The sequence below is a fragment of the Hemicordylus capensis genome, chromosome 2, assembly GCF_027244095.1.
Source record: "Hemicordylus capensis ecotype Gifberg chromosome 2, rHemCap1.1.pri, whole genome shotgun sequence".
NCBI classification, from domain to species: Eukaryota; Metazoa; Chordata; class Lepidosauria; order Squamata; family Cordylidae; genus Hemicordylus; species Hemicordylus capensis.
The window spans coordinates 395,537,035-395,562,449 of record NC_069658.1 but is presented as its reverse complement, the minus strand read 5'-3'; the positions used below and the strand labels follow the sequence as shown (position 1 = coordinate 395,562,449).

General features: G+C 42.6%; 1 protein-coding gene across 4 annotated transcripts in view; it reads left to right on the top strand.

The window, feature by feature from the left end:
- Window positions 1–25,415, top strand: part of TMEM104 (transmembrane protein 104) — a 109,183-nt gene that overhangs the window by 4,186 nt on the left and 79,582 nt on the right. For 2 of the 4 annotated variants that reach the window (XR_008315244.1, XM_053291085.1), the window contains exons 2-5: window positions 1,180–1,291; window positions 7,122–7,243; window positions 18,817–18,898; window positions 19,258–19,360. Coding sequence is in view for 3 of the 4 variants with exons in the window: in XM_053291085.1 (XP_053147060.1) it covers window positions 1,247–1,291; window positions 7,122–7,243; window positions 18,817–18,898; window positions 19,258–19,360 (352 nt within the window). In the remaining variant the exon portion in view is untranslated. Of the gene's footprint in view, window positions 1–1,164; window positions 1,292–7,121; window positions 7,244–18,816; window positions 18,899–19,257; window positions 19,361–25,415 lie in introns of all 4 variants that reach the window. The other 2 variants (XM_053291088.1, XM_053291086.1) reach the window with 2 other exon arrangements.

The following is a 25,415-nucleotide window of genomic DNA, read 5'->3' as shown; positions in this document are numbered from 1 at the left end:
CGAATCACCCGAAATCCCGAATTGCACACCCCTACCAAAGTCCTCCCCTGGCCTGGTTCAGATGATGTTTTGAATTGTGGTTTAGATTGATCACAAATGAACCATGGTGAGTCTGTCTCCCCCTCCCCTCGCATGTGAGATGGTATGGTCTGGGCATGTCCTAATTCTCATTAGTAACAAATCACAGTTGCCCATGTTTATATGTAACATGGAACTGTGATTGTTATTAAAGTGAAAGCAAAAGTGTTCACTTTCCTCTTGCATGTTAAGGAGAGGAGAGGGAATATGTGAGCCTGAGGTTAGCTGTGGCTGGTTTGTGAAAGTCTCAGCCATGATTTAAATTGTCTGACCAGTCCACTGAGTTAATAAGGCTGATTGATATCTGTAGTTTTTTATGCTGTCTACCTGAATTCTGCAGTGTGTTTAGTTGTCACATTATAAATATTTGTTGACTCAATTAACCATACAGCATGATCATTTTCTTTCCATCTCATGGATAAGCACTATTTTATTCATTAACTTAAGAACTTTCCAAAAGAAAGAACCAGAACTCTCATAATTCAGTGCTATAATATGTATTTGGAAATAGTTTGTTTCCCCCCAGCAGATATAATTCTGCAGTGTAAAGGGTTCATGAGCTGCATGACCAAAGATTTTGGATTATGCTCTTAGGTTTTATAAAGGCTAAACTTTGCAAAGTGATATATTTTGTTATAGTAATGCGTAGTATAATATGTGCTTGTCAGGAATACATTAATTTCAAAGTGGGATTCTTGGATTTAAATCCATGATCTAAATCCATATTTTTTCTTGATTTATATTGATCAGTTGTGAATTGAAGTTCTTAAAGTAAATTTTACCTTTTGCAATCTACTTGGAGTACACACTTTTGAAGTGAAAGGGAGATCTTTCTGGTTAACAATTTTGTACTCGAATGGTAGGTCAGTAGGGAAGGGATTGTGGCCCATGGGATATAACTGTAAAATAAATAAATAAGGGTTAAGAATCCAGGGTTAAAATCCAAGCACTAGCCAAAATAGGAGACTCTACTTTTGCTTGCGAAGGAGACTGGCAGCAGCCTCAAGCTGCAAGACATCCTTTAATGTGGCAATGAACTGCCGTTAGGATTGCATTATGGGCAGTTGTTCTGACACAAGTAAGCAGACTTGTTTTTTTCAGGTTAACAGTGACAGGATCAAAACAGAGTGACTTCTCTATCCAAGGCTACCACGCTAACCCCTTTGCTATGGCTGGGGGCATCACTGATACCGGGGAGCTCTACTCTCCCTATGTAAGTATTTAACATTGGTATAATTGGCATTTTGTTGCAGGGTCATATTTAGCCAGTTGTTTGTCCACAAGTGCTCTTTTTATGCATGGCAGTTTTGTTACTAGATTTCCTCCTGCTTCAGGAACGAGATAATGTCAAAACAATTACAAGCAGCGCTGTAATGCAGGTTTCTCCTGTTTATCTAGGATCTTGTTTTGGTTCTGAATTGTTGATTTGGTCATTTGCATCATCCTAATGCAAGTCTTTAAAAAACAAATAAACCCCGAAATCTGAACATGGCATTTTACTAGCACACTCTCTTCCTTTATTCACCTCCATATATCCTAAAATTTATTGGAGTTAAAGTTTCTTGCTCCTCTTTAAAAAATAAATAAAACATTATATTATCTATAGTACTATATTGAAAGCAAACTGCCTTAATGCATGTACACCTTGCCAAATGCACTCTACAGAAACGCTAGTGAATTTTCAAAGTACATAATTGCATTGAAGCTGCATCACTGAACAGTGTTTTAAAATCCAGTGCATTATGATGGATGTTGTAGTAACAGAGGAGAAAATAAGTCCGAAGGTCATAAGTAGTAGGTGTCTTGGGCAGTGGGTAGGGTTCTTAAGGAGCAGTTGGATGTGGCATTGTGAAAGCAATGTTCAAAATGACATAATTTTGGCTCAGATAATTGTCAGATATCACATGAAGCAGGTTTGGCCCTATAAAGTTTGTTGAGTGGGAGGCTGAATGGGAACCCATGATTAATCTACTCTGAGAGTCTCAGGGAAAGCATGACATATAAGTGCAATAAGTAATAAATTTGTATTTTTCTGTAAGTATAATGTTTGCGAAGTGTCATGTTTCACTTAAAGTCCAGACTTCTAACCATCTAAAGCAGGGGAAGGCAACTTGGGCTCTCCAGTGTTGAACTAGAAATCTCATCATTCCCAGCAACAATAACAGCTGGAGAACTAAAGTTGCCTAACTGTTTTAGATGGTACAAATAAACTTGGCTATTTTACATTCAGCTGACTTTATCCCAGAGAAGATGAAATTTAAGTAAATGTGTACTTTTCTTACAGGCATACTTATTGACCAGCATCACAGACTCACAGAGTCAGCTTTTAAGGTTGCATATTAAAATTACATATTGACGCTTTCCTTCTTTTCAATCAAGTCATTAATGTAAAACATGTTCTGTTATTGTTAAGATGCCTGAAGAAGTAACGTTTAGCTTAATTAGACCATCTCCTTGCTGTATTATTTATTTTTCTGTGTAAACCACTTTGAGAACTTTGGTTGACAAGTGGTATATCAATATTGTAGTAGTAGTAGTAGTAATTCGGACATCTCTATTGTATTTATGTTTTTATTTATATATACATATAATTATTAAGTTTTAGAAATAAAATATAATAGGCATATTGGGCAAAAATATGTAAATTCGGATCCACTCTCCTGTTTGTAATATTTTACACACTTTTCAAATCTTGCCACAATGGTCAGCTGCTTAGTGCATGTTTTTTTTTTTTTTTAAAAAAAAGACTGTTTCACACAACATGAAAAAGACATGTGCCCAAGCATGACTGAGGTTCCTGGGCTTGCTGTGTTAACTTTTAGGAGCGCTCTGCCATGCATGCTGGAAAGGAATTTTTAAAAAATTGTGTGAAATGGCTATTTTAAGAACTAGCTGGTCATGCTGTGCTTGCTTTTGTCCACTTTGCATGGTTTAAAGCCTTGTGATAGTCAGTGCCAGCTCAAGGGGTTGTGGTGCCCTTGGCCAGTTTTTCTCTGTCTCCCCCACCCACTCGCATACGGTCAGAGGGTGCACAGCCTACCTGGCTCATTTGTCCTTGTGCAGCAGGGGCTCCCATGACAGTGAAATAAACCCTTCCCACCTTCTCTCACCTGCCCACCCCCATGCCTCTCCTTGCCCCTTCTTCCACTAGTCCGCTCTCTCTTTCTACATGACTCCAACACTGACCACGCTGCACAGCACCCTGGGCTGCATCCAGCCTGCCCTGATCACCACGGCCTCACTCCATGGTGCTGTGCATCCCCCTCCAGCCGCTTGGCACTCCATGCATCCCCTTCCCCGATTGCCTGACATGACACTCCTCTGCGTGTTCCGTGCTTTGCACGCTAGTGCAACCTTCCCGTGTTGCACGGTTAGTTTGATAGGTTGGAGGTGAATGTAGCCTAGAAGTGAGGAACTTCTTAAACAGACTGACCCCGCCAGGGCTGTCCCTAGAGGGGCACGGGACTGGGGGTGAATCAGTATGTGTAGGGCCACCTCAACATTTCAATAGCAAGTAGGACTCCCCACCCCCACCAAATTAATTATCCTGCCTCCTTCATAGGCACACTGGCCATGGCTAGAGCTTAGGCTGCAGAAGCAAACAAGCAAGCAAAAAGCAAGCGAACAACTACCCCCTCCCTGCCAAATCCACCACCCTCCCTACTTACAAGCTGCTGATACTAATCAGAGGCACACTGGCCATAGCAAAGCTGAGGCTACAGAAACAATCAAGAGCAAGCAGCAAGCAAACAATTCTCCCTTCAGTGTTCCCTTTATTTTTTAACCTACTTTCCAGTAGGCTTATGAGATCACCCGGCTGTCTGTGTCTGTGTGTCTCTCTCTGTGTGTGTCTGTCTCTGTGTGTGTGTGTGTGTCTATCTGTCTGTCTGTCTGTCTCTGTGTGTGTGTGTGTGTGTGTGTGTGTGTGTCTGTCTGTCTGTCTCTGTCTCTGTGTGTCTCTGTCTGTGTGTGTCCACCCACCCACCTGCCCCCCCTTAACTTCACAGTGCCTGGACCAATATGAACCAAATCAGGTATAGTTGTAGGGACACTTCAGCGGTGTAGTTTGTGACAATGTCATCCACCTCAATCCAAGATGGTGGTAGCGTGAACATCTGAGGCGCAAGCCAGCTAATTTGTGGGCTGTCTAACCCACTTGAACCAAATTGGGTACAGTTGCAGTGAGTGACACACAGCGACACCTCAATGGCATAGTTTGTGATGATGTCATCCACACCGATTCAAGATGGCAGATGTGTAAACTTTGGAGGTGCAAGTGGGTTAACTTGTGAACTGCTTAACCGATCTGAACCAAATGTGCTACAGCTGTAGGGACACATAGGGACACCTCAATGGCGTAGATTGTGACGATGTCATCCAACCCAATTCAAGATGGCAGACACATAAATTTTTGAAGCACAAATGTACTAACTTTTGGACAGTCTAACTGATTTGAACCAGATCTACTACAGCTGTATGGACACATAGCAATGCCCCAATGGTGTAGTTTGTGATGATGTAATCCACTCCGATCCAGGATGGTGGACATGTGAACTTTTGAGGCGCAAGTGCACTAACTTGAGGACTGTCTAACCGATTTGAACCAAATTTGGTACAGTTTTAGTGAGTGACTCACAGGGACACCTCAATGGTGTAGTTTGTAATGATGTCATCCACCCTGATCCAAGATGGCGGACGCATGAACATTTGAGGTGCAAGAGATCTAACTTAGACCTTGATTTGAACCAAATTTAGTCCAGTTGTAGAGACAGTGAAAGGAAAGTAGGCTGATTAGTTCTTACTAGAACAACTTGTTTCATGTGTATTCAAAATGAGTTTTACTCAGGGTGACAGTTCAAGGAGGCAGTGTGCGTACACGTTCATTCAGAGTTCAACCTTCCTGATTCAACCTGAGCGGGATCTAAACAACCTACCTCCAAGTGCGGCTGAGGGTGATTGCCTTGCTCAGAGGAGGCCCAGAGGATAGCCCTGCTTCCGAGTCTGCTCCCCCTTGCCCTGGTGCTGCCCTTGTGGGATGTGTGGCGTGCGTGCTGTGAGTCATATAACATGCTCGCACAAGAGAGTGCGGGGAAGACCGGCCTGGCTACAGGCAGGCTGGTCTGCACTTGGCCCTGACAGCACACCACCCCGCTGCCCATGCAAGAGAAGATTGGGCAGGTTGGCTGCCGCCTGCCCAGTGCTATTGGTTGCACAATTGGCTGCCTGGCAGAGGGGCACCGCAGGCCAGTGGCGCAGCCACCAGCAGTTTTGACATCCTTAAACATCATCACTCCTGGCCAGTGCCATTTTGGCTCCTGCCTTCAGCCAGCCCTGGTGATAGTCTGGGCAGGTTTTCAGGGCTGCTGGGAGGTCATTAAGCCTGGTGAGCTTGTCATCTGAACTTGCCCATATCCATTTCCCAAACCCTCTGCTTGACCTTCTGGCAACATTCTCCACCCAGCTGATTACAGGAGTTGGCAGATAATAGGTTCAGATGACACATTTGCCAGGAACTTCTGGTTTCTGGCTTATTGACTTCCTGGCAATCCTGCAAACCCACCCTCTGTCACTTTCGCTTGCAATCTTAAACTGAGGAATCAGGACTATATACTCATTCAGGACTATATACCTATTGAGGCAAAATATATGTTTTGGAATCTCTGTGGACTCTGGACTTTTAAGAGTCCAGACTAAGGAGTATTGAATTTACAACTTCTGAATTTCTTTTGTTTGTCCTTGTTTTGCTTTGTCTTGGGATGGGGGAGTCTTGCGGTGGGAAGATTATGGGTAAAACCTGCTCTTGCTGTGTTCCTTTCATTTTGTATATTGTTACTTGTTATAGAAAAAAACATTTAGTAAATTATTTTTTTTTGTAAAAGAGGGCCTTGAGGAGTTCGGAATGGCCATAGGCTTCCCCTGTTGGAACAAGCTTTGAACCTAAGGGATGAAACAGGTTTATGGTAGAATTTATAGAAGCAGAGTCTCTTGAGATTTTCCATTTTTGAAAATGTATGTGATGGAGAGGTTTGTGGGGCTTTACTATCAGAAGAGCAGGTTCTACTGCTTGTACATTTATCTAATAATTGTTTCTAACACATAAGGGAGAAGATGCAAGTATTTACCTTACCCCTTAAAATCTGATATATCAGGGAGAAAATAATATAGAATAGATAGATGATTGCAAGGTGTTGGTAGTGGGGGAAGCAGGAGAGATTTTTAGAAGGACCTAGACCTTGGGACTGTTCTAAACCTATGCTGTATGAAAGCTATACAAATCTAATGCCTAGAATTTCATTTTTACTATAATGCAGACTGATATTCTCTGAAATGCTGACTATTTGGTAAATATATTTATATATTAAAAAACTTTTATAAAAAGACATACACAAAGGAAAAAACAGAAGAGCAACATCAAGTAAAATAGTTGATGAAGCTCTTTTAGCACTAGTGTAATGTGCTCTCTGTGGTTAGTATTAGCTGCAGTCTTCAAGGGCAGCCCTGCAGTAATCAAGTTGAGAAGTAATTAAGGCACAGTGCTTTTAAAGTGGGGACTCCCTTGTATTTATTAGGGGGAGAGCAATTGGCTCTATTGTACCACAGTACCGCTTCTTTCCAGGGGCTGTTGCTGGTTTCTACCTTATGGTCTTTTTTTAAATTGTGTGCCCTTTGGGGACAGGGGACTATCCTATTTCTTTTTCTGTGTAAACTGCTTTGAGAACTTTTTGTTGTTGAAAAGCCATATAATATTTGTGGTGATGGTGGTGATAACAGTATGCCAGGTTCTTATTTTCCAGGAGTAGATACAGCTGAGTGTTACAGATCAATATTTGTCTTGCTATTTTGCCATTTTACACAATTGAAAAATAAGTGCTGTGATGTTGGTCACAGAGGAAAATAATATGGTGGGGTAATGGCAGCCATGGTAAAATGAAGGGGCCACATAAAAATGTGTTCCTTGATTCCGTGAACTTTAAGGCTGCTGGCACTATCATGACTAATTTCTTCAGCACTAGTTCTAACACTTATGATCTCTATAATTACAGGTTGGCCTGGTGTACATGTTCAATCTCATAGTTGGGACAGGAGCGTTAACTATGCCGAAGGCTTTTGCTACTGCTGGTTGGTTGGTCAGTCTTATCTTAATAATGTTCCTGGGGTTCATGAGGTAAGGACTTGCTGCATGCCAGATGGGAACCTTTATTGGTGAAAATGTGGCTTGTGTCTGTCTAATACAGCTATTGTGATTTCAACAAGCAAGTTGTACCTTGATTCTGTTTGTTTTGTTTCTTTGTTCCTTCCATCTTCTATAAAAGTTAGAACAATATTCTTGCTGGTTCACTCCTCTATGTGTGATTGAGAGTGAGACCATGCTCTTGTTCCCTGCCCCTCTGATGTGCTAGTCCTGGCACTGATGTCACCAGCCATCCAAGCACAGATAGAACATTCAGATCGATTGTGTGCAAACTTCGGTATTCATAGGCAGACTGCACAATCGATATCCCAGATTGGATGTTGACTTCACAGTCTGGACCTGTATGTGTTGGAGTGCACATGTGCACAGTCTGGACCTGTATGTGTTGGAGTGCACATGTGCATGCCATATTTGAATGTCACAAGCAGTATTATTAGTGATGGGACAGCTGCATGGGGTGAACAGGAAGTGCTGGCATTGTCTCACTCCCTGCCATTTGTAGGGGAGTGATCAAGATACAAGTGTCATCCCATCAGACCTTGTATATTTCAAATGGATATTTGAATTAGTGGCTACTTACTCACTTTAAGGTAATGTAAAAGACTTCTCCCTTCCCCTTTCTCCCATTCCAGAACTTCCTATTTGTGCCAATGCTGCAGCACTCTGCCCTCTTGCCTTTCCTCAGTCTTGGTGTAGCTATCTCCCCAGAATTAGGTATCTCTCTTGCAGCTTAAAAGGCATTATGTTTGTTAGTTGTAGTGCCGTACTGATATAGTTCTGTCAGTGCTGCCTTCTAAATTGCAGCAGTAAAACCTCTTGATAACTTCTTGGCCGGAGAGTAGAAGATTAGCAGAGGCTATTCATTTATTTATTTAGCATATTTTTATACCGCCCCAAACGCAAGTTCTCTGGGCAGTTTACAAGACAATTAAAATGACCAATAAAAAGATTAACATATATCGACAATTAAAATTTAAAAAGTTAACTATTAAAACAATTGACAAGGTTACTCCTTAGTGTCCTCTTTGGTAGGTTTATAGGAGCCTGTCCATGGTTTGCCTGAGAGCTGTGGGGGCGGGGACTGAAGCAAGTAGGCAGAGAGTGTGAGCTCAAGTAGTAAAACATAACAGCCTTCCAAAAATGGCTTAGGGCAATTTACACAGAGAAATAATAAATAAATAAGATGGATCCCTGCCCCCAAAGGGCTCACAATCTAAAATAGACACCAGCAACAGTCACTGGAGGTACTGTGCTGGGAGTGGATAGGGCCAGCCTCTTTGCCAAGTTAGGGGATTTGCAGTGAATTTAACCAAGCATGCTCTGGAGCCTGTATGGATGCCTATGAGGGGACTGTAAAGGTGGTGAAGAGCGCCCCCCCCCCACTTTGCCCCCAGTGCATCTACTGAATCATAGCCAGCTGAGATTTTCTAGATGTTTTAGAACCTATTAATTTCAGCCTCCTGGATGGTGAATGATGTGTTGCTTGCTGTGATGACTTTGTTCAGTTCTTGGCTGATAAAGTCACTTAGTTTCAGTTGAACTTGTATACTGCTGCTGTTACTGAGTTGATAATAGAAGCTTCACGTGTACCAACTCTGCACAAAGATTGCTTGGATAATTTCCTGAAGATATTGAGTGTTGTGAAGGCTACTACTTGTTCCTTAGACCACTCTTTCATACAGCTGAAGAAGTTTAGCTGAGAAGATACTGTGGGGCCTCTGACTAAAGTTATGAAAACCTTTTTGGAGGAGAGAGAGAGTCTCTTCTGTTAAATCCATCCTGTCTTTAAAAAAAATCGGAATAAGTAGTATATAGGCAATTCTAGTCCTTTGTCTAATCTCCCCTTTTTGGAGAGCAAATCCAGATGGTGTTGGATGGCTTATCCTTCTTTTTAGTCTGGTTTCAGACCTGGTTTTGGGATAAAGATGGTGTTGATATTCCTGGTGGATGATGCACATCTGGAGACTGACGGAGAATACTTCACTGCTGAATGTGGACCTCTCAGCAGTTGTTCATACTGTGTGGGCAATATTTTTCTGCTGGACTGCTTGAAACATCAGGTCAGGGTGTTGGAGCCTGTGCTCTGATGGCTTCATTCCTTTTTGTCTGACTGGATTTGGAGGATGACCATTGAGGAAGCAAGTTTGGCTCCTCGGAAGATAGGTGCTTTACAAGGGCCATTGTTTTCATGGATGTAATTTAACATCTGCATGAAGCTCTGGGGAAATATCCATCATATCATCAGTGAGTAAAGCCCAAGTTGAAGTTTGGTTCAAGGCCAGACATGGTTCATCACAGCAATCACCAAGGAAATATTACACCAGAGAGCTGCCATTGTCCATTTCTTAACACAACACAATCTTGCAAACAAACTAAAAACCACAACTCAAGGAAGGTGGGCATCCAAGTTCTGCCTTTGTCAGTTTGAGATCCAGCAAACCAGTTATAGCAGCAATAGCACAGCATAATATACTCAATGCTGAGAAAAGAAAACCACAAAATCAAACCTTCCTTGATTCCTTCATCCTCTCCTGATGTGAGGGCTCTCTTTGTCTGCCTCTCAATCTCTTTGATTACATTCTGGAATTTCCTCCTTTTTTGATCCCCTCTCCTCCTCCCTCCCCCCAGCCAATGGCATAGTTGCACATGACAACACTTGATTTGTCTGATAACAGGCCAACTAAGAAGCAAGGAGATCGGAAGCCAGTGCCAGAAAACCAATTGGAAAGGGAAAGGGAAAAACAGGCCTCCAAAACGGCACTCAAATCACTAGAAATGTTCCAGTCGAAATGGGGTGGTTTTAAGCTTGAAACAGGCCTTTTATTTTAAGGGTGTTCTGTTTCAAGCTTGAAATGTTTTGCACATCCCCGATCTCTGTAGGCCATCGGGAAGTATGGCTTTATTTTGCACAAACAAACTCTTGAAAATATATAATGGACTAAGCATCTGGGAACTTCAGTTTCTGTCTCTAACAGTGCTTGGAAGTTTCAGATGGATGAGAATGAGCAAACTGAAACGGACCCAGATAATCCTGGTGGGAAATCCATGTATTGTGGAGGAGTTAAACATGAAATCATTGATTAGTGGTCACTAATCCGTTTATATATATATATATCCACAGCCTTGATATCATCCTGGAACCTGCCTTGCTTTTTAACAAGAAGGTTCCTGTAATCTCCAGTGCTGTGTTCTGTCAATTACATCTGAGGAGCTTGCTGTTGCCACTTCAGAAGGCCAGGGAGCTCCCTGTAATGATCCATTCTTCTGTGACTTCCAAGGCTTGACTGTACTTTATGTAGGGCTGCCCTTGAAGATGACTCAGAAGCCTCAGTGCAGCCCATCTCTTGTTAATTACCATACAGAAGCATGTGCAGCCTTGCTTTATCAAAGACCCTGGCTACCTGTGTGCCAGTTATTCCAGTTCAAGGCGATGTTTTTTTAACCTATAAAGCCCTGCTTGGCCTGGGACTGGCATATCTTAGAGACTGCCTTTCTCTGTGTCAAACTTCCCACCATCTTTGCCAGACCTGTTCCATCTTCAGTTTCCATTTAGCTATGCAATAGAAACATCTGCTGCTAGAAGTAGGGCCTCTGCAGCTGTGGCCTCCAGGTAAATTACATCTCCGGGATTGAGAAGTTGTTTCTCTTTACTTACATTTCAGGAGGGCTATATAAACATCCTTTTAAAATCTGGCATTTTAGTATCTCTCATAAAGTGACTGGTTTTTGGCTGGAGCACTCTACCTTGTGCAGTGGAAGGCTCTCCTTTGTTTGAATTTTTCAAACAGAGGCTGGATGGTCATCTCTCAGGAATACTGTAGCAATTTCCTGTACTGAGCAGGGGTTTGGACTAAAAGACCTCAGGATCCCTTCCAACTATAATTATTTCTCTATTATTATTTTTAATAGTATTATTTGTGGTGTTTTTTTCTTTGCTGTTATGAACTGCCTGGAGCACATGTTGAAACATGGCATAGAAAATGGTATCTAAACAGGTCATGAGTTAAGTAAGCTTTTACTTCATGTTAATGTATACAGTTGCATAAAGGGAGCTTTGTCCCCCACACCTCGCTGCCTTCAAAACACATACAGAGACACCCTCTACAGAGAGAGCTGGTGTGGCAGTGGAGGAACGAGACGGAGTTCAAATGTCACCTCCACATGAACTCACTTGGTGGCCTCTTTCACACACAACCTCCCATCCTCTGCTGTCAGGACAACTGAATTGACGCCCATGGAACACTCGGAAAGTGTTTTAGAAATGTGATGGTTTTACTACATATCCACGCTCTGTTGCTGGTCGAGAGGCACTCTGGTGAGAGTGTCAGACCAGGAGCGGGGAGCTCAAATCACTGCTCAGCCATGAATCTTGCCAGGCAACCTCTGGCCAGTTGCTGTTTCTCTTAGCCTAGCCTACCTGGCAGGACTATTGTGAAGATAACATGAGGAAAACGCTGCTTGCTGCCCAGAGCTCCTCAGAGGAAGGGCAGGCTAGGAACAGCCCTCCTGTCTGCCCCATGTTGCATCCTACATTTTACATGTAGTAAAACGAGTACAGGCAATCCAGAGAGTTTGGATGGTTTGGATCAAGAAAGCAAACCAAACAAACTCTGGGCCTATGTGCCCCTCCCCCCTTCTTCCTCAACTTGGGTGCAGAGCTGTGATACAAGAATCCTTGCTGGTTTAAACCACAGTAGCACATGTTGTCTGAAACCTGGAGCAGTGCTTTAACTGCAGCTTACACACCACCAGGATATAAAACCAAAGATTTGATCTTTGTTTCCTATCCTGATTGGTAAGCCATAGCTAAACCACAGCTCCTGGATTCAGACAGTATGTGGTTTAACCAGCCAGAATTCCTTGTGTAAAAGGTGAGGAAGAAAGGGGTGAGAGGAGAGGGAGCATCAACTTTGTTCACTGGATTGTTTGAACCAAGCCATATATATATATATATATATATATATATATATATATATATATATATATATAATGAAAACGGCATACATGGCAAGCCCCGCCCTAGCAATGATCAATGAAAATGTGGGGGCGGGCTTGCCACATATGCAGAGACAGTGGTGATGTGGCCGACGGGCACGGCACTGCCTTCAGTGGAGAGGAAGAGTGTGGCGAAAGCAGCTTTTGCTGCCTCCTCCACCATCCCAGATGGTAGGGGCGGCTTAAGGTGGTGGTGGGAAGGCAGGGCACAGGGCTGGATTGGCCCGTGGGAGGGTGGGAGAACTAGCACGCAGATGCTTTGCACTGGCCCAGCTAGTTGTCTATATTTAGCTAGCCCATTGTAAAATGCTCATTTTTCAAAGGTGGATTATACTCCCGTGATCATTAATGGTTTTTCTCCCACCTTGATTGCATGTTGAGACTTAAGTGATAGTCTAATGCACACACAGCTGGTAATAAGACCCATTGAATACCCATTCAGACTTACTTCGAAGTAAATATTCATAAGATTGCATTTGTTAATCGAATAAACTGCTTTACATGTTATAGAAGCACTTTAAAAGTTCAAATTCTTTTTGAAGGAAGGTAAACATCCTGACTGTTCTAAGTATTTTGTGAAATATTTCAAAACCTTGAAACCTGCCTGTAGTGTTCCCTACCTTGTGCTTTTAATCTGGTCTATGATTGTAATAAAAATTATTCTATTCTATTCTGTTCTATTCTATTCTATTCTATTCTATTCTATTCTATTCCTTGTGCTTTAATTTCTTTTCTAATTCATGTCTTGATCCTCTTGGGATATGCTAACTGGGCAAAGAAGCACCTTTTACTGTGGTGATTCTCTTTATTTAGCAGGGGGAGAGTAACTGGCCCTGTCCACCCTCAGCACAGTACTTCCAGTGACTGTTGCTGGTGTCTTATCTTACGTTTCTTTTTAGAATGTGAGCCCTGTGGGGACAGGGATCCATCTTATTTGTTTGTTATTTCTCTGTGTAAACCGCCCTGAGCCATTTTTGGAAGGGCGGTATAGAAATTGGATTGATTAATAATAATAATAATAATAATAATAATAATTATTATTATTATTATTATTATTATTATTATTATTAATATGTCCCCCAGTGAGGCACTACCTTGGCGTGGTTGTGGAGCTTTCATGCTCTGAGGAAGGTGAGAGCTATGCCAGAGGTCCAACCATACTGGACAGGTCTCACCAGAGGAGCCAGACAAAGAGTGCCTCTCCCATCAACAGTATGGTGAGACGTAACTTTAATAAATCTATACCGGATCGGTCGTCGCCCAGGTCAACAAGGACCGCGCCAGGTGCTGGAGTCCCTGGACATCTGGTGGCAAGTGGGCAACAGGACTCAGGATCTTCAGTTGAGCAACCAGGGCTGGAGACTGCAAGGTTACTGGAAGAAACGTCGCTTAACCGAAAAAAATATACAAAAAATGCCAACAAGGAAATAATGATCTGCTATTACAAGTCTAGTCCAACTAGAAGAGGTTATTTAAAAAGAATGTACCAAATTTGGAAAGAGAAGCATCCAGATACAGAAATAACAGAACAAAGGCTAGCAGACCAGAGAAGATTCATAACAAGAAATAAAGTATTCACAGGTGTTTAGCTGGAAGAACTGCAAAGAGCAACACAGGCTCAAGATATGGAAGAAGAATTACCACCAACTGAAGAAGTTGCTCAGGCGCAGGTGGAGGAGGTGTTGGAAAGAGAGGATACCACTGTTGCTGAACTGTTTCAAAATCAAAACCAGGCAACCTCCCCTTTTCCTTCACCTCAAAAACCCAAATGCCGTTTAACAGAAAAGCAACAAGAACTAAAGCAAAAAATAACTGAGCACATGAACCAAACAACCACCAGGGTTCGACTTCCAGCTCTAAAACAGTTGCCAAAAAACAACTTGCTCAGGCATTAAAAGATGTCAATGCTGCACTTGCAGAAATAACAACCAATAATTTGCAAGAAACAAACCAACTAATGTACAGTGCAGCAACAATAACAACACAAGAGCTCGGATATAAGATCAGTGGACCTGTAAAAAAAGAAAGCAGAACATCACCTAAATGGAAGATTAAATTAGAAAATAAAATCTCCAGGCTTAGATCAGATGCTAGTAAATTGAAAGATATGAAAGACAAGAAGCTGAAGAATGAAAACACCAAACAGTATCTGATCCAAAAATACCACCTAGATTCAAGGAGAATTAGAGAAGTCCTGGAAATAATAAAACAGCAAATAACAGCAGTGTCAAAGAAGATTAGCAGATACGAAGCCAGAATTACACAACACAGGCAGAATCTCCAATTCCAGTCGAATCAGAGACATTTCTACCAAAGTATAGAAGGAGAAACTGCAAGAAACATAGAAACACCAAATAAAGAAGAAACAGTGCAATTTCTGGGGGAAATTATGGGACAATCCAATGGATTATAATAAAAAAGCAGGCTGGATGAAAGAGGTTGAATAATGTAACCAACAAATGCAAGATCTAATAATAACACCAGAATTAATCAGTGAAAGAGCAAAGAAAATTAAAAATTGGACTGCGCCAGGTGACGATGAACTGCATGGCTTTTGGCTTAAACACCTAACAAGCCTTCATAAACAACTATCAAAACAGTTCAATCACATTTTGCAAGGAGGTGATATTGAACAATGGCTAACAACTGGGAAAACTCATCTCATAATGCAAGACCCAGCAAAAGGTGCAGTTCCAAGTAATTATAGACCAATAACCTGCCTGCCAACCATGTTCAAATTATTAACTGGAATAATAGTAGATGAAGTGATGCAACACTTATTAACTAACAAACAGCTTCCAGTTGAACAGAAAGGAAATTGCCTGAACACCAGAGGCACAAAAGACCAGCTGCTGATTGACAAAATGATTTTAGAAAATTGCAAGAGAAGAAAAACCAATCTAAGTGTTGCATGGATTGACTACAAGAAAGCCTTCGATTCATTGCCTCATACATGGATACTAAAATGTTTAGAAACAACTGGTGTCAGCAAAAACATTCAGATATTTATTTTTAAAAAAGCAATGAGCATGTGGAGTACACAGTTAACAATCAATGGCGAGACACTTGGACAGGTTAGCATTAGAAGAGGCATTTTCCAAGGGGACTCACTATCCCCTCTGTCGTTTGTAATCGCCATGACTCCACTTTCACAAATACAAAACAAAACAGGCCTCGGATACCAAACATCTAAAACATCAAGTAAAATCAATCATCTTCTGTACATGGACGATCTGAAGTTGTATGGAAAGTCCCAGTCAGAAATCGAATCACTACCAAACACTGTCCGTATATTCAGTAGCGATATAGCAATGGAGTTTGGACTAGACAAGTGTGCTGCATTAATAATGAACAGAGGAAAAATAAGAAAAACAGAAGGAATAGAACTACCCAATGGAAGCAAGATCAAGAACCTGGAAGAGAAAGAACCTTACAAATACTTGGGCATTCTCCAGGCTGATAACATCGCACACACTGAAGTTAAAAGAAAAACTGGAAGTGAATACATCAGGAGAGTTAGAAAAATCCTCAAGTCCAAACTCAATGGCGGGAACACCATACAAGCCATAAACACCTGGGCTATACCTGTTATCAGATACACTGCAGGAATAATATACTGGACCCAGGCAGAGCTAGAGACGCTAGATCCTAAGACCAGGAAAATCATGGCCACCAATCATACTCTGCACCCCCGCAGTGATGTCGATAGGCTCTACCTCCCTGGCAGCTCAGGTGGAAGAGGAATGCTGCAAGTGCATCAAACAGTAGAGGAGGAGAAAAGAGGCCTTGAAGAATATATCAAGGACAGTGAAGAAGATGCACTTCAAATGGTCAATAACGCGAAACTATTCATCACCAATGAAAAAAAGCAGGCCTACAAGAAAGAACAAGTCAAGAACTGAGCAGAAAAATGGAGAAATAAGCCCCTGCATGGTCAATATTTGCACAATATAAGTGGAAAATCAGACATCACCAAGACCTGGCTATGGCTTAAGAATGGCAACTTGAAGAAAGAAACAGAGGGTTTAATACTGGCTGCACAAGAACAGGCACTAAGAACAAATGCAATAAGAGCAAAAGTCGAAAAATCCACAACAAACAGCAAGTGCCGCCTTTGTAAAGAAGCAGATGAATCAGTGGACCACCTAATCAGCTGTTGTAAAAAGATCGCACAGACTGACTACAAACAAAGGCATGACAAAGTAGCAGGGATGATACACTGGAACATCTGCAAAAAATACAAGCTACCTGTAGCCAAAAATTGGTGGGACCATAAAATTGAAAAAGTTGAAGAAAATGAAGATGTAAAAATATTATGGGACTTCCGACTACAAACAGACAAAGATCTGCCACACAATACACCAGATATAACTGTAGTCGAGAAGAAAGAAAAACAAGTGAAAATAATCGACATAGCAATACCAGGGGATAGCAGAATAGAAGAAAAAGAAATAGAAAAAATCACAAAATACAAAGATCTACAAATTGAAATTGAAAGGCTGTGGTAGAAGAAGACCAAAATAATCCCCATGGTAATTGGCATCCTAGGTGCAGTTCCAAAACAACTTGAAGAGCACCTCAACACCATAGGGGCCACAGAAATTACCATCAACCAATTACAAAAAGCAACTTTACTGGGAACAGCCTATATTCTGTGATGATATCTATAACAATAACAGCAACAACATTGATAATAAAATTCAGCCATCCCAGGTCCTTGGGAAGGACTCGATGTCTGGATAAAACAAACCAGTCAATAACACCTGCCTGACTGTAAATAGATAATAATAATAATATGTGCAGATTTACAATTTTTTAATGAGCCCTGAAATGTTGCCCACTATAGTACCAAGTGATTTGAGAACCATTACCCTGTTACTTCCATTCCTCTGTTTTGGCTTCTGGCTCCATAATATCCCCTGGAGAATGTTCAATGCAGTAAAAGAACATAGGGGAAATCATTATCTAGGCCCCAGGAAAGAGCTGCCATGCTCTAATCTGAGCAAAACTAATTTCTCATTCAAACTTGACAAATGAGTTCAGCGTATGAAGCAGTAAGAAACCACTTTTGAGGTTTAAATAAGATTGATTTTAGTTTTCAGTAAAAAATGGGAAAAAGAAGCCTTAAATGGTCATTTAACTGGGATAATGGCTATTCATTTATTAGATCAGCAAACCAAATTGTAATGGTGAATAGGGACCACTGAGAGGTCACTTACTCCCAGCCATCATCATCTTAGTGACTCCTGGAAAATGTTTTTAGTCTTTTACTTTTAGGTGGTCCATGTCTTTCTTTCTAGTACATGTAACTGAATATGTTTATATATTCAAGTTATATTGCATATATGTAGTATATGTGTTAAATAAATAAATATATAATTGTATAACAGTAGAAAATTATAAACTATAACAGTGTATATAGAACAGTAACTTTATATTGTTACACTGCTGCTAGTCCTGTCAGCAATGTTGTGCATGAGTTGCACCTTCCATCCAAAGGTCCTAGTCTTCTACAGCTACCCAGAAAGTGTTGAATCCTCCCCAATTACTTATAGTGCTGCAACTGTTATGTGTCTTTGTGATTTTTAAAACTAGTTTTATGTCAATATTAACTGTTTTTATTTTATGTTCATGTTAAAAATTTTAATTGTTATATTGTTTTGAACTTTTTGTGTTAACTGCCCTGAGCCGTTCTGGGATGGGTGGTATATAAATGAATTAAATAATAACAAGCATGATCACTGTGTGCTGAGGCATCTATGAAACATGTTGATCCTAAGGTTTCTTCTTCAAACTAGATGCTACTTCTGGCAGGATTCTGTTCTTGTGGATTTTGCTAATCTTCTTGATAACAACAGAGATTTGTGCAACAGCATTTAAATGAATGGGAGTGGCACAAGAGCATTGCCTTGATATTCTGTAGCTCTGCTTCAGTTGCAGCAGCTGTACAGAAGTTCCTGGTGGCTTATGCCCCTTGTGCATTAGTCTTTGTCTTGATCAATTCTGCTGCAGTATATGGAGCAACCTTTGCTCAAGTTAATTCTGCTCAGCTTTGCCCTTAAGAGAATAGCTACATCTGATGGGGGCAGTCATGCTTCTTTGTTTAGGTGTCTGTTAATTCATGTATAAATCACCTGTCAGAGACTGTATTTCTCGTATTTAAAGAGGCATGCTAGGAAGGGGAGTTGAGCCTCTCACCCTCTTCATCACTTCAGATACTTTCATCTACAGCTTGGTTCATTTCTAGTATCAGAGCTAGGCTGGGAAAAATACACTTGAAGTGGTGGAGCATGAGGACATGAGAGTGGAGGGAGGGAGGTTCAGTTAGGCCTGTTTGTCAGAATGTTTTATTCCAACACACAAACCTACATACAACACAAGGCAAACAGATTTATTTAGTGACTCCTATTATATCTAGCTTGACTTTTAGTATGCTATATTGCCTATACTGTACTTTGGCTCCAAAAATATAGCTCTTTAAAATATTGTGTGGTAGCAGTGGGATATTTCAGCTCATTATAACTCTTCTTTACTGGTATCTTCTCTAATAGCTACATGACCACAACATTTGTAATGGAGGCCATGGCTGCTGCAAATGCCCAACTTCGCTGGAAGAGAATGGAAAAGCACAAGGTTTGTGTAGCGTGCCTTAACTTGATTCCTAATCCTGTAGTTCTATAGCTGGAAATTCTCATTGAATTAGCTAAATTTCATCTCATTTATAATGTGTGTGTTCTGTAAAATACAGCTGTTACCCCCAGCCTTGCAAAATCTGTCTCATTACAAATTCTTTTTTCAGCACTGGGATGTGTATTTAGCAGAATGATGAAGGACTTCATACTGCAATCATGTTAGTAGGCCAGCAATTGGAGAGATCTGATCTCATTTCCAGAAAGTGAAATCTACCAATTTTTAGTGCTTGACATCCTGTTGGCAGAATTCTGCAATAATCCCATATTGTGGGCAGTAACACTCATTTCTTGTTTTCCGAGGAGGAGGAAGAGGAGGAGGATTCCTCATCTGGAGTTTCTGATAGTGATGTTCTTCTCCCAGATGGCTATGAGCGATCAGAGATACGACCTATCTTATCTGTTCGTAAGTATTGTTCTGATGCATCTTTGGTACTTATGACATGTTAAAAATTCTGCACTCTATCTCATGAGAATTGCTTTTCATTACAAAGAGGATAATGGAAAAACAATCTTCTCATATTTTCTTGCATGGTTATAACAAATATATCTGAAAGTTTTCATTTCTAGCTTGCTCTGAAGTTCATCTTATTATTCCTCGAGAAAACTAGTTAATCAGGGCATCAGGCCAACAAAAGCCCCCCCCCCCGCCTGCTTTCTTAAATGGAAATATATTATTGAGAAGTCCATGAATACTTCTCTGAACCTCGTTTATAGCCAACAACTATTACAGCCTTTCAAACAAGTCCACAAAACATAACTGCACATTAACTTTGACATGTTCATTTGCTCATTTTACTTGCTCATTTGCTTCACACATTACCTACATTCAGTAATCTAAATACCTTTGGTTTAAGATAAGAGTTAAGTAAGGGTGTGTAGAACCGGTTCAATTCAATATCTTTATTAAGGTACTTGACCTGTTTTCAGCATTGTAGCACAAAGTTAATGTTCGGTGCAGTTGGTACAGTCTGTCAGACATCAAAGTTACATTTAGGTAGAGGAAATTTACCCAAATCAGGGACTGATAGCAGGGGTGGGGCTTCCTTTCCTTTTTCCTTTTTCCTTTTTCCTTTTTCCTTTTTCCTTTTTCCTTTTTCCTTTTTCCTTTTTCCTTTTTCCTTTTTCCTTTTTCCTTTTTCCTTTTTCCTTTTTCCTTTTTCCTTTCTTCGATTTCTGTACCACCCTTCCAAAAATGGCTCAGGGTGGTTTACAAAGAGAAATAATCCTCTCTAATAAAACGCTTGGTGTCCGTCCGTGGACGGACACCAAGCGTGTGTCCGTGCCTCCCTGCCCTGTTCTGCGCCTGCGCAAAGCGCAGGCCCAGAACAGGGCAAGGGAGACACGCTCGCCGGCACCCGGCAGCCATTTTGGGCGGCCAGAAGCAGCCGCCCCGAAGAAGCCGGAGAGGCGGCGGCGGGAAAGTGACCGAGGCGGCGGCGGAGCCGCCGCCTCGGCCAAAATAGATGGAGGCCGGGGGCGGAGCGGAGGCCATGTAACCTTAAAAAAAAATTTACTCCCGCGGCCGACGCCGCCGACCGCCCACCCTCCCTCCCAGCTGCCGAGTCCCCCTTACCCTGGCCGACTGCTGTCGGCCGTACACAGCCCTTAATTTAAGAGGCAGAGAGGAGCTCGCAAGCAGAGCTCCTCTCTGTGCAAAGCCTCTTGCCGAACTGCCGCTTTGGGCGCTTGCGTCCCTTGCGCCCAAAGCGGCAGTTCGGCAAGAGGCTTTGCACAGAGAGGAGCTCTGCTTGCGAGCTCCTCTCTGCCTCTTAAATTAAGGGCTGTGTACGGCCGACAGCAGTCGGCCAGGGTAAGGGGGACTCGGCAGCTGGGAGGGAGGGTGGGCGGTCGGCGGCGTCGGCGGCGGGAGTAAATTTTTTTTTTAAGTTACATGGCCTCTGCTCCGCCCCCGGTCTCCGTCTCCCCGGCCTGGCGGGGGCAAGTGCCTGGGCCGATTTGGCCCTTAAAGGTAGGGGGGGGGGAACGGCGGAGGGAGGGGGAATGGCGGCGGGGGGCCAGGAGCGCCGTTACTAGCGCCCGTTATTCAACGGGCCAAAATTCACTTGTAAATAAATAAGATGGATCCCTATCTCCAAAGGGCTCACAATCTAAAAAGATAGACACCAGCTACAGTCACTGGAGATACTGTGCTGGGGGTGGATAGGGCCAGTTACTCTCCCCCTGCTAAGTAAAAGAGAATCACCACATTAAAAGGTACCTCTTTGCCAAGTTAGCAGGAGTTTGCCATTGCTTGACGAATCTTGTATGCAGTGGCACAAAATTTAGAAACACAAGAAGTAACAAATATAGTATTTAGCTGCAAGAAAATCAGTTACATAAAAATCCATTGGTCTTCCCTGTAAGTTCTCTAAAAGGGGTAAAATCAATTTACTGTGTGGAGTGCTATAAAATTTACAATGAAGTAAAATATGAGCCAAATTTTCAACTTCGTCTGATCCACAAGAACACTTGTGCAGGTGATAGCATATCTTTTTATATCTCTCCTCCAGCCAAGCTGATGGAAAAACATTATAACACGCTGTGGTGAAGGCTCTCTGATGGGTTGGACATATCAAATTATAAAAATAATTTGCTGGAGCTAAAATTGAGGTGACCCACCAATTCTGAATACAGTTTGGGAGTTTACTTCTCTCTTCTTCTAATTCGATATCTAGAAGACGTTGTTCTAGAATTCTGTTGGCTTGATCAAACCCTACAGCAATTAAAGATTCAGAAGAGAGTACAACTGTCTGACATTTTCCCATTAACTTGGATAACCACTTAGAGTGGGTCTGATCTCCAAAACTGGCGGGGGGGGGGAATCCACTAGGTTGAAATTTTAGCTTTAGCCAATACTTAGACTGCCAACCACACTTTGGTCTCCACCTTATCCACTCCAGCTGTAAGGCCGAGATGGAGATGGCTTTTGTAATTTGAAGAACTGTTCTTAAAATTTTAGTTTGGACAACCTCCGTGAGGGTAAAGTTTGAATATGGGTCCAACTGAGCTCCAAAGAGCAACTAGGCTATTGACATGGCTTGAAACTGCTTAATAGTTGCTGGGACAAATTGTTCCTCTTTGGTATCTTGAGATCAGAGTAGCACTTTGCTGTGTCTTATATATTCTAAGTGCGCTTCTCCTGGAAGCGTGAAACACCACCCCATAATACTTAAAACACTTAACCTGTTTGTTCATGTTGCTATTCTCCATCTGTGAGATTTGGGTCTCTTTGCGAAGACCATTACTTTAGGTTTATTGGTAATTAATTAGCAAACTGTCTTCTCAACAGAACTGGGAAAGTGCCTTTAGTGCTCTCTTAAGGCCAATGGGTGTCAAAGATGAAATCACTGCATCATCAGCATAAAGAAGTATAGAGATCTGCCTACTTGCTATCTTAGCAGGGTGCATATCTACCCTATTCAGATATTTAACAAGTGAATTAATATAAAATTGAATAACCGGGGGGCTAGAACACATCTTTGCTTAACGCCAGTGTTTGTAGGAACTGAGTTAGATAAATCACCATTGGGATTATGTCTTACATGAAGAAATGTATTTCTGTATAATTTATGAATAAAAAATAACTGACATTTGTCAGTTAAGGTTGCACTGAGTTTTGACCGTAAAAAGATTTCTCGGAATAGAATCAAAAGCAAATTTGAACCTGGTTCAAATAAACTGGCCTAGTTTGGACTTGAACGGAATTAGACCCCAAATAAGGGGTGCTGGTCTGAGTTCAAGCCAAACCGGCTCCAGTTCTAACGGAACTGGTTCGGCGGTTTGTGGCAACATGTTTGTAAAGGGGAATCCAGTGAGGATTCCTCTTTACAAGCAAAGGGGGAAACCCTGCCTGCCCTTAAAAAACAACACCCTAATAGGGGCGGTGAGAGGGTATCTCCTAGTCGGAGGTGGTGGTGGTGGTGCAGCTCCTCTGAATTATTTGGATGGAGCTGCGCTGGAGTGCCAGTCTTGGTCTAGTAGCCAGGGTTCTTCCCTTTGCTTGTAAAGAGGAATTGTCACCAGATTACAAGCATGCCCCTCATGCAAATCTAACCAGTTTGGCCCTCGGACCAAACTGAGGGCTGGCAGGCCAGTTAGTGTTCGGCTCAAACTTGAACCAAACCACTGGAATCGGTTCTGTGCATACCTCTAGAGTTGAGAGTCCTTGTTGCAAGGACTTTTTTTTTTTTTTTTGCTGTATTCCTGCTCTCTTGTTCTTAGTATCTGGGTTGTCTTGCTTCTAGCAAGTTGCTGCTGCTGATAACCTCCATTTGTTCCAGCAGTTGCGTTTCTGCCAGAAGGGTTGATTCACTGGTTGCTAACCCCACCTCTTCTTCTTGGACTGTTTAAGGCAGCTGCGGCCAAAGGCTCAGCCAACAGCCTACCTGTAGGTGGCCGGTCTTGGGTGGCTGTGCCATTAGCATTGAGACTGAGGGCTGGGGACAGTAATGTTGTTTTGAAAGACTTTTGTCTGGTCTTGGGACTGCCTCTCTGTTTGGCTGAGGGATGTTTCTTAGCTTACTAGGAAATGGAGAGGTGTGGTGTGTGGCTCCTCAGCAGGGGGTGGCTGTTCAGTGGTGGTGAGCCACAGAAAGAGAAAGAGTCAGGTCAGCAGGCCATTACAGGAGAAGGGAAACCAGAAACCTAATAGCTGTTTCCCCTTCCAGCTGCCCTGTCAGCTCTTTGACCTTGGGGAACAGTGCCAACTACCCACAGAGCCTCACCTTGTTCGTTTGCAATGCCAGGTCAGTCCAAAATAAACCAGGAATTATCCATGATCTGATTGTGGGTGAGGGAGCCAATCTGGCATGCATTACAGAGACCTGGTTGAGAGAGGCCAGTCTGGTCCCAGCTTCTCCCTACAGGATACTCTGTTGTGGAACAGGTGAGAGGACGTGGGCAGAAAGGTGGAATGGCTGTGGTCTATAATAACATCTCCCTTCCCTGTCAGAGCACCTGCCTATATTGAGTGTGTGTACTTGAATCTTGGAACCAAGGTTAGATTTGGACTTCTGTTGGTATATCGATCACCCCACTGACCAACAGAATCCCTAATCGAGCTGTCAGATTTGGTAACAGAGTTGGCATTAGCGATCCCAGGTTGATGGTGGTGGGTGACTTCAATGTTCACTTTGGGACTGAACTGTCAGGAGCAGCTTGGGAGTTCATAGCGGCCGTGACAACTGTGGGCCTTTCCTAAGTGGTCTCAGGGCCGACACATGATGCTGGGCACATACCTGATTTGGTATTTTGCTCAGAGCGTGGAGGTGTTCTGTGGGTAGGGACACGGATGATTTCCCCATTGTCATGGATGGACCACCATCTGGTGAAGGTTCAGTTTGCAGTCACTAGTCATCTCTGCAGGGCTGAAGGGCCTATTAGGATGGACTGCCCGAGGAGCCTATGGGATCCAATAGGATTCCAAGAGACCTTGAAGGGCTTTAATGTTGGCTCTGCCGGTAATCTTGTTGACACCCTGATGGGAAATAGGAATAATGAGCTCACGAGGGTGATAGACTCAATCGCTCCTAAGCGTCCTTTTTGACGCACTTCCAAATTAGCTCCATGGTATATGGAAGAATTGCGGGAGCTGAAGCAGCTAGGTAGATGACTAGAGTGCAAGTGGAGAAGGACTCGGCTCGAATCTGACAGATTACAGCACAGAGCACAATTGAAGACCTATTCTCTGGCAATACATGCAGCAAAGAAGCAATTCTTTGCTATGCAGGTTTGTGTCCAGCGGAATTGTCGAGGGTGGTGAGGGAACTTATTCAGGCCTGTTCCACTCCAGCTTTGGAACCATCAGTTAGCTGCTGTGAAGCTTTTGATTTGTGTTTTGTGAACAAAATATCTCATAATGGAGCCGATCTGGATTCCGTTGTTGATGCAGTCTTCAGCGGGGGTATCCCGTGACTCCTCTTGTGTGGTTATATTGCATCAGTTTCAGTTTGTGACTCCTGAGAACATGAACAATCTGCTTGGAAGTGTGTGTCCTACCACCTGTTCTCTTGACTCTTGTCTGTCGTGGCTTATATCAGTGTTTCTCAACCACCGGTCCCTGGACCGCTGCCGGTCCCCGAAGGGTTGAGTGCCGGTCCCTGACTGGGAGTCAAACCCCCCCCCACTGAAATCAAGGCACTCACTTCCTCAATTTTGCACATGGCACGGAAGAAGAAGAGTATCACGGAGGCGTGGGACCCTTCTTGTGCCTTGCCTCCACGTGCTGCTGAGATCTTCCTACAGCTATCTTATTCCCTATCTTTACAGCTTCAAACTGTATGCGATGCGGGGGCATGGAGGAAAAAGTATGGCAGTGGGCGCCACTTGAAGGGCTGCTGGTTCTTGCATGCTCATTGTTTGCAGCCAAAGGTTGGTTGATTGAAACCTAGCTGCCTGTTGTGGTCGAGGCGCCTTGAGAGGGAACGCTGTTTCCCTCTTGCATCAGTGGGGCTTGCTTG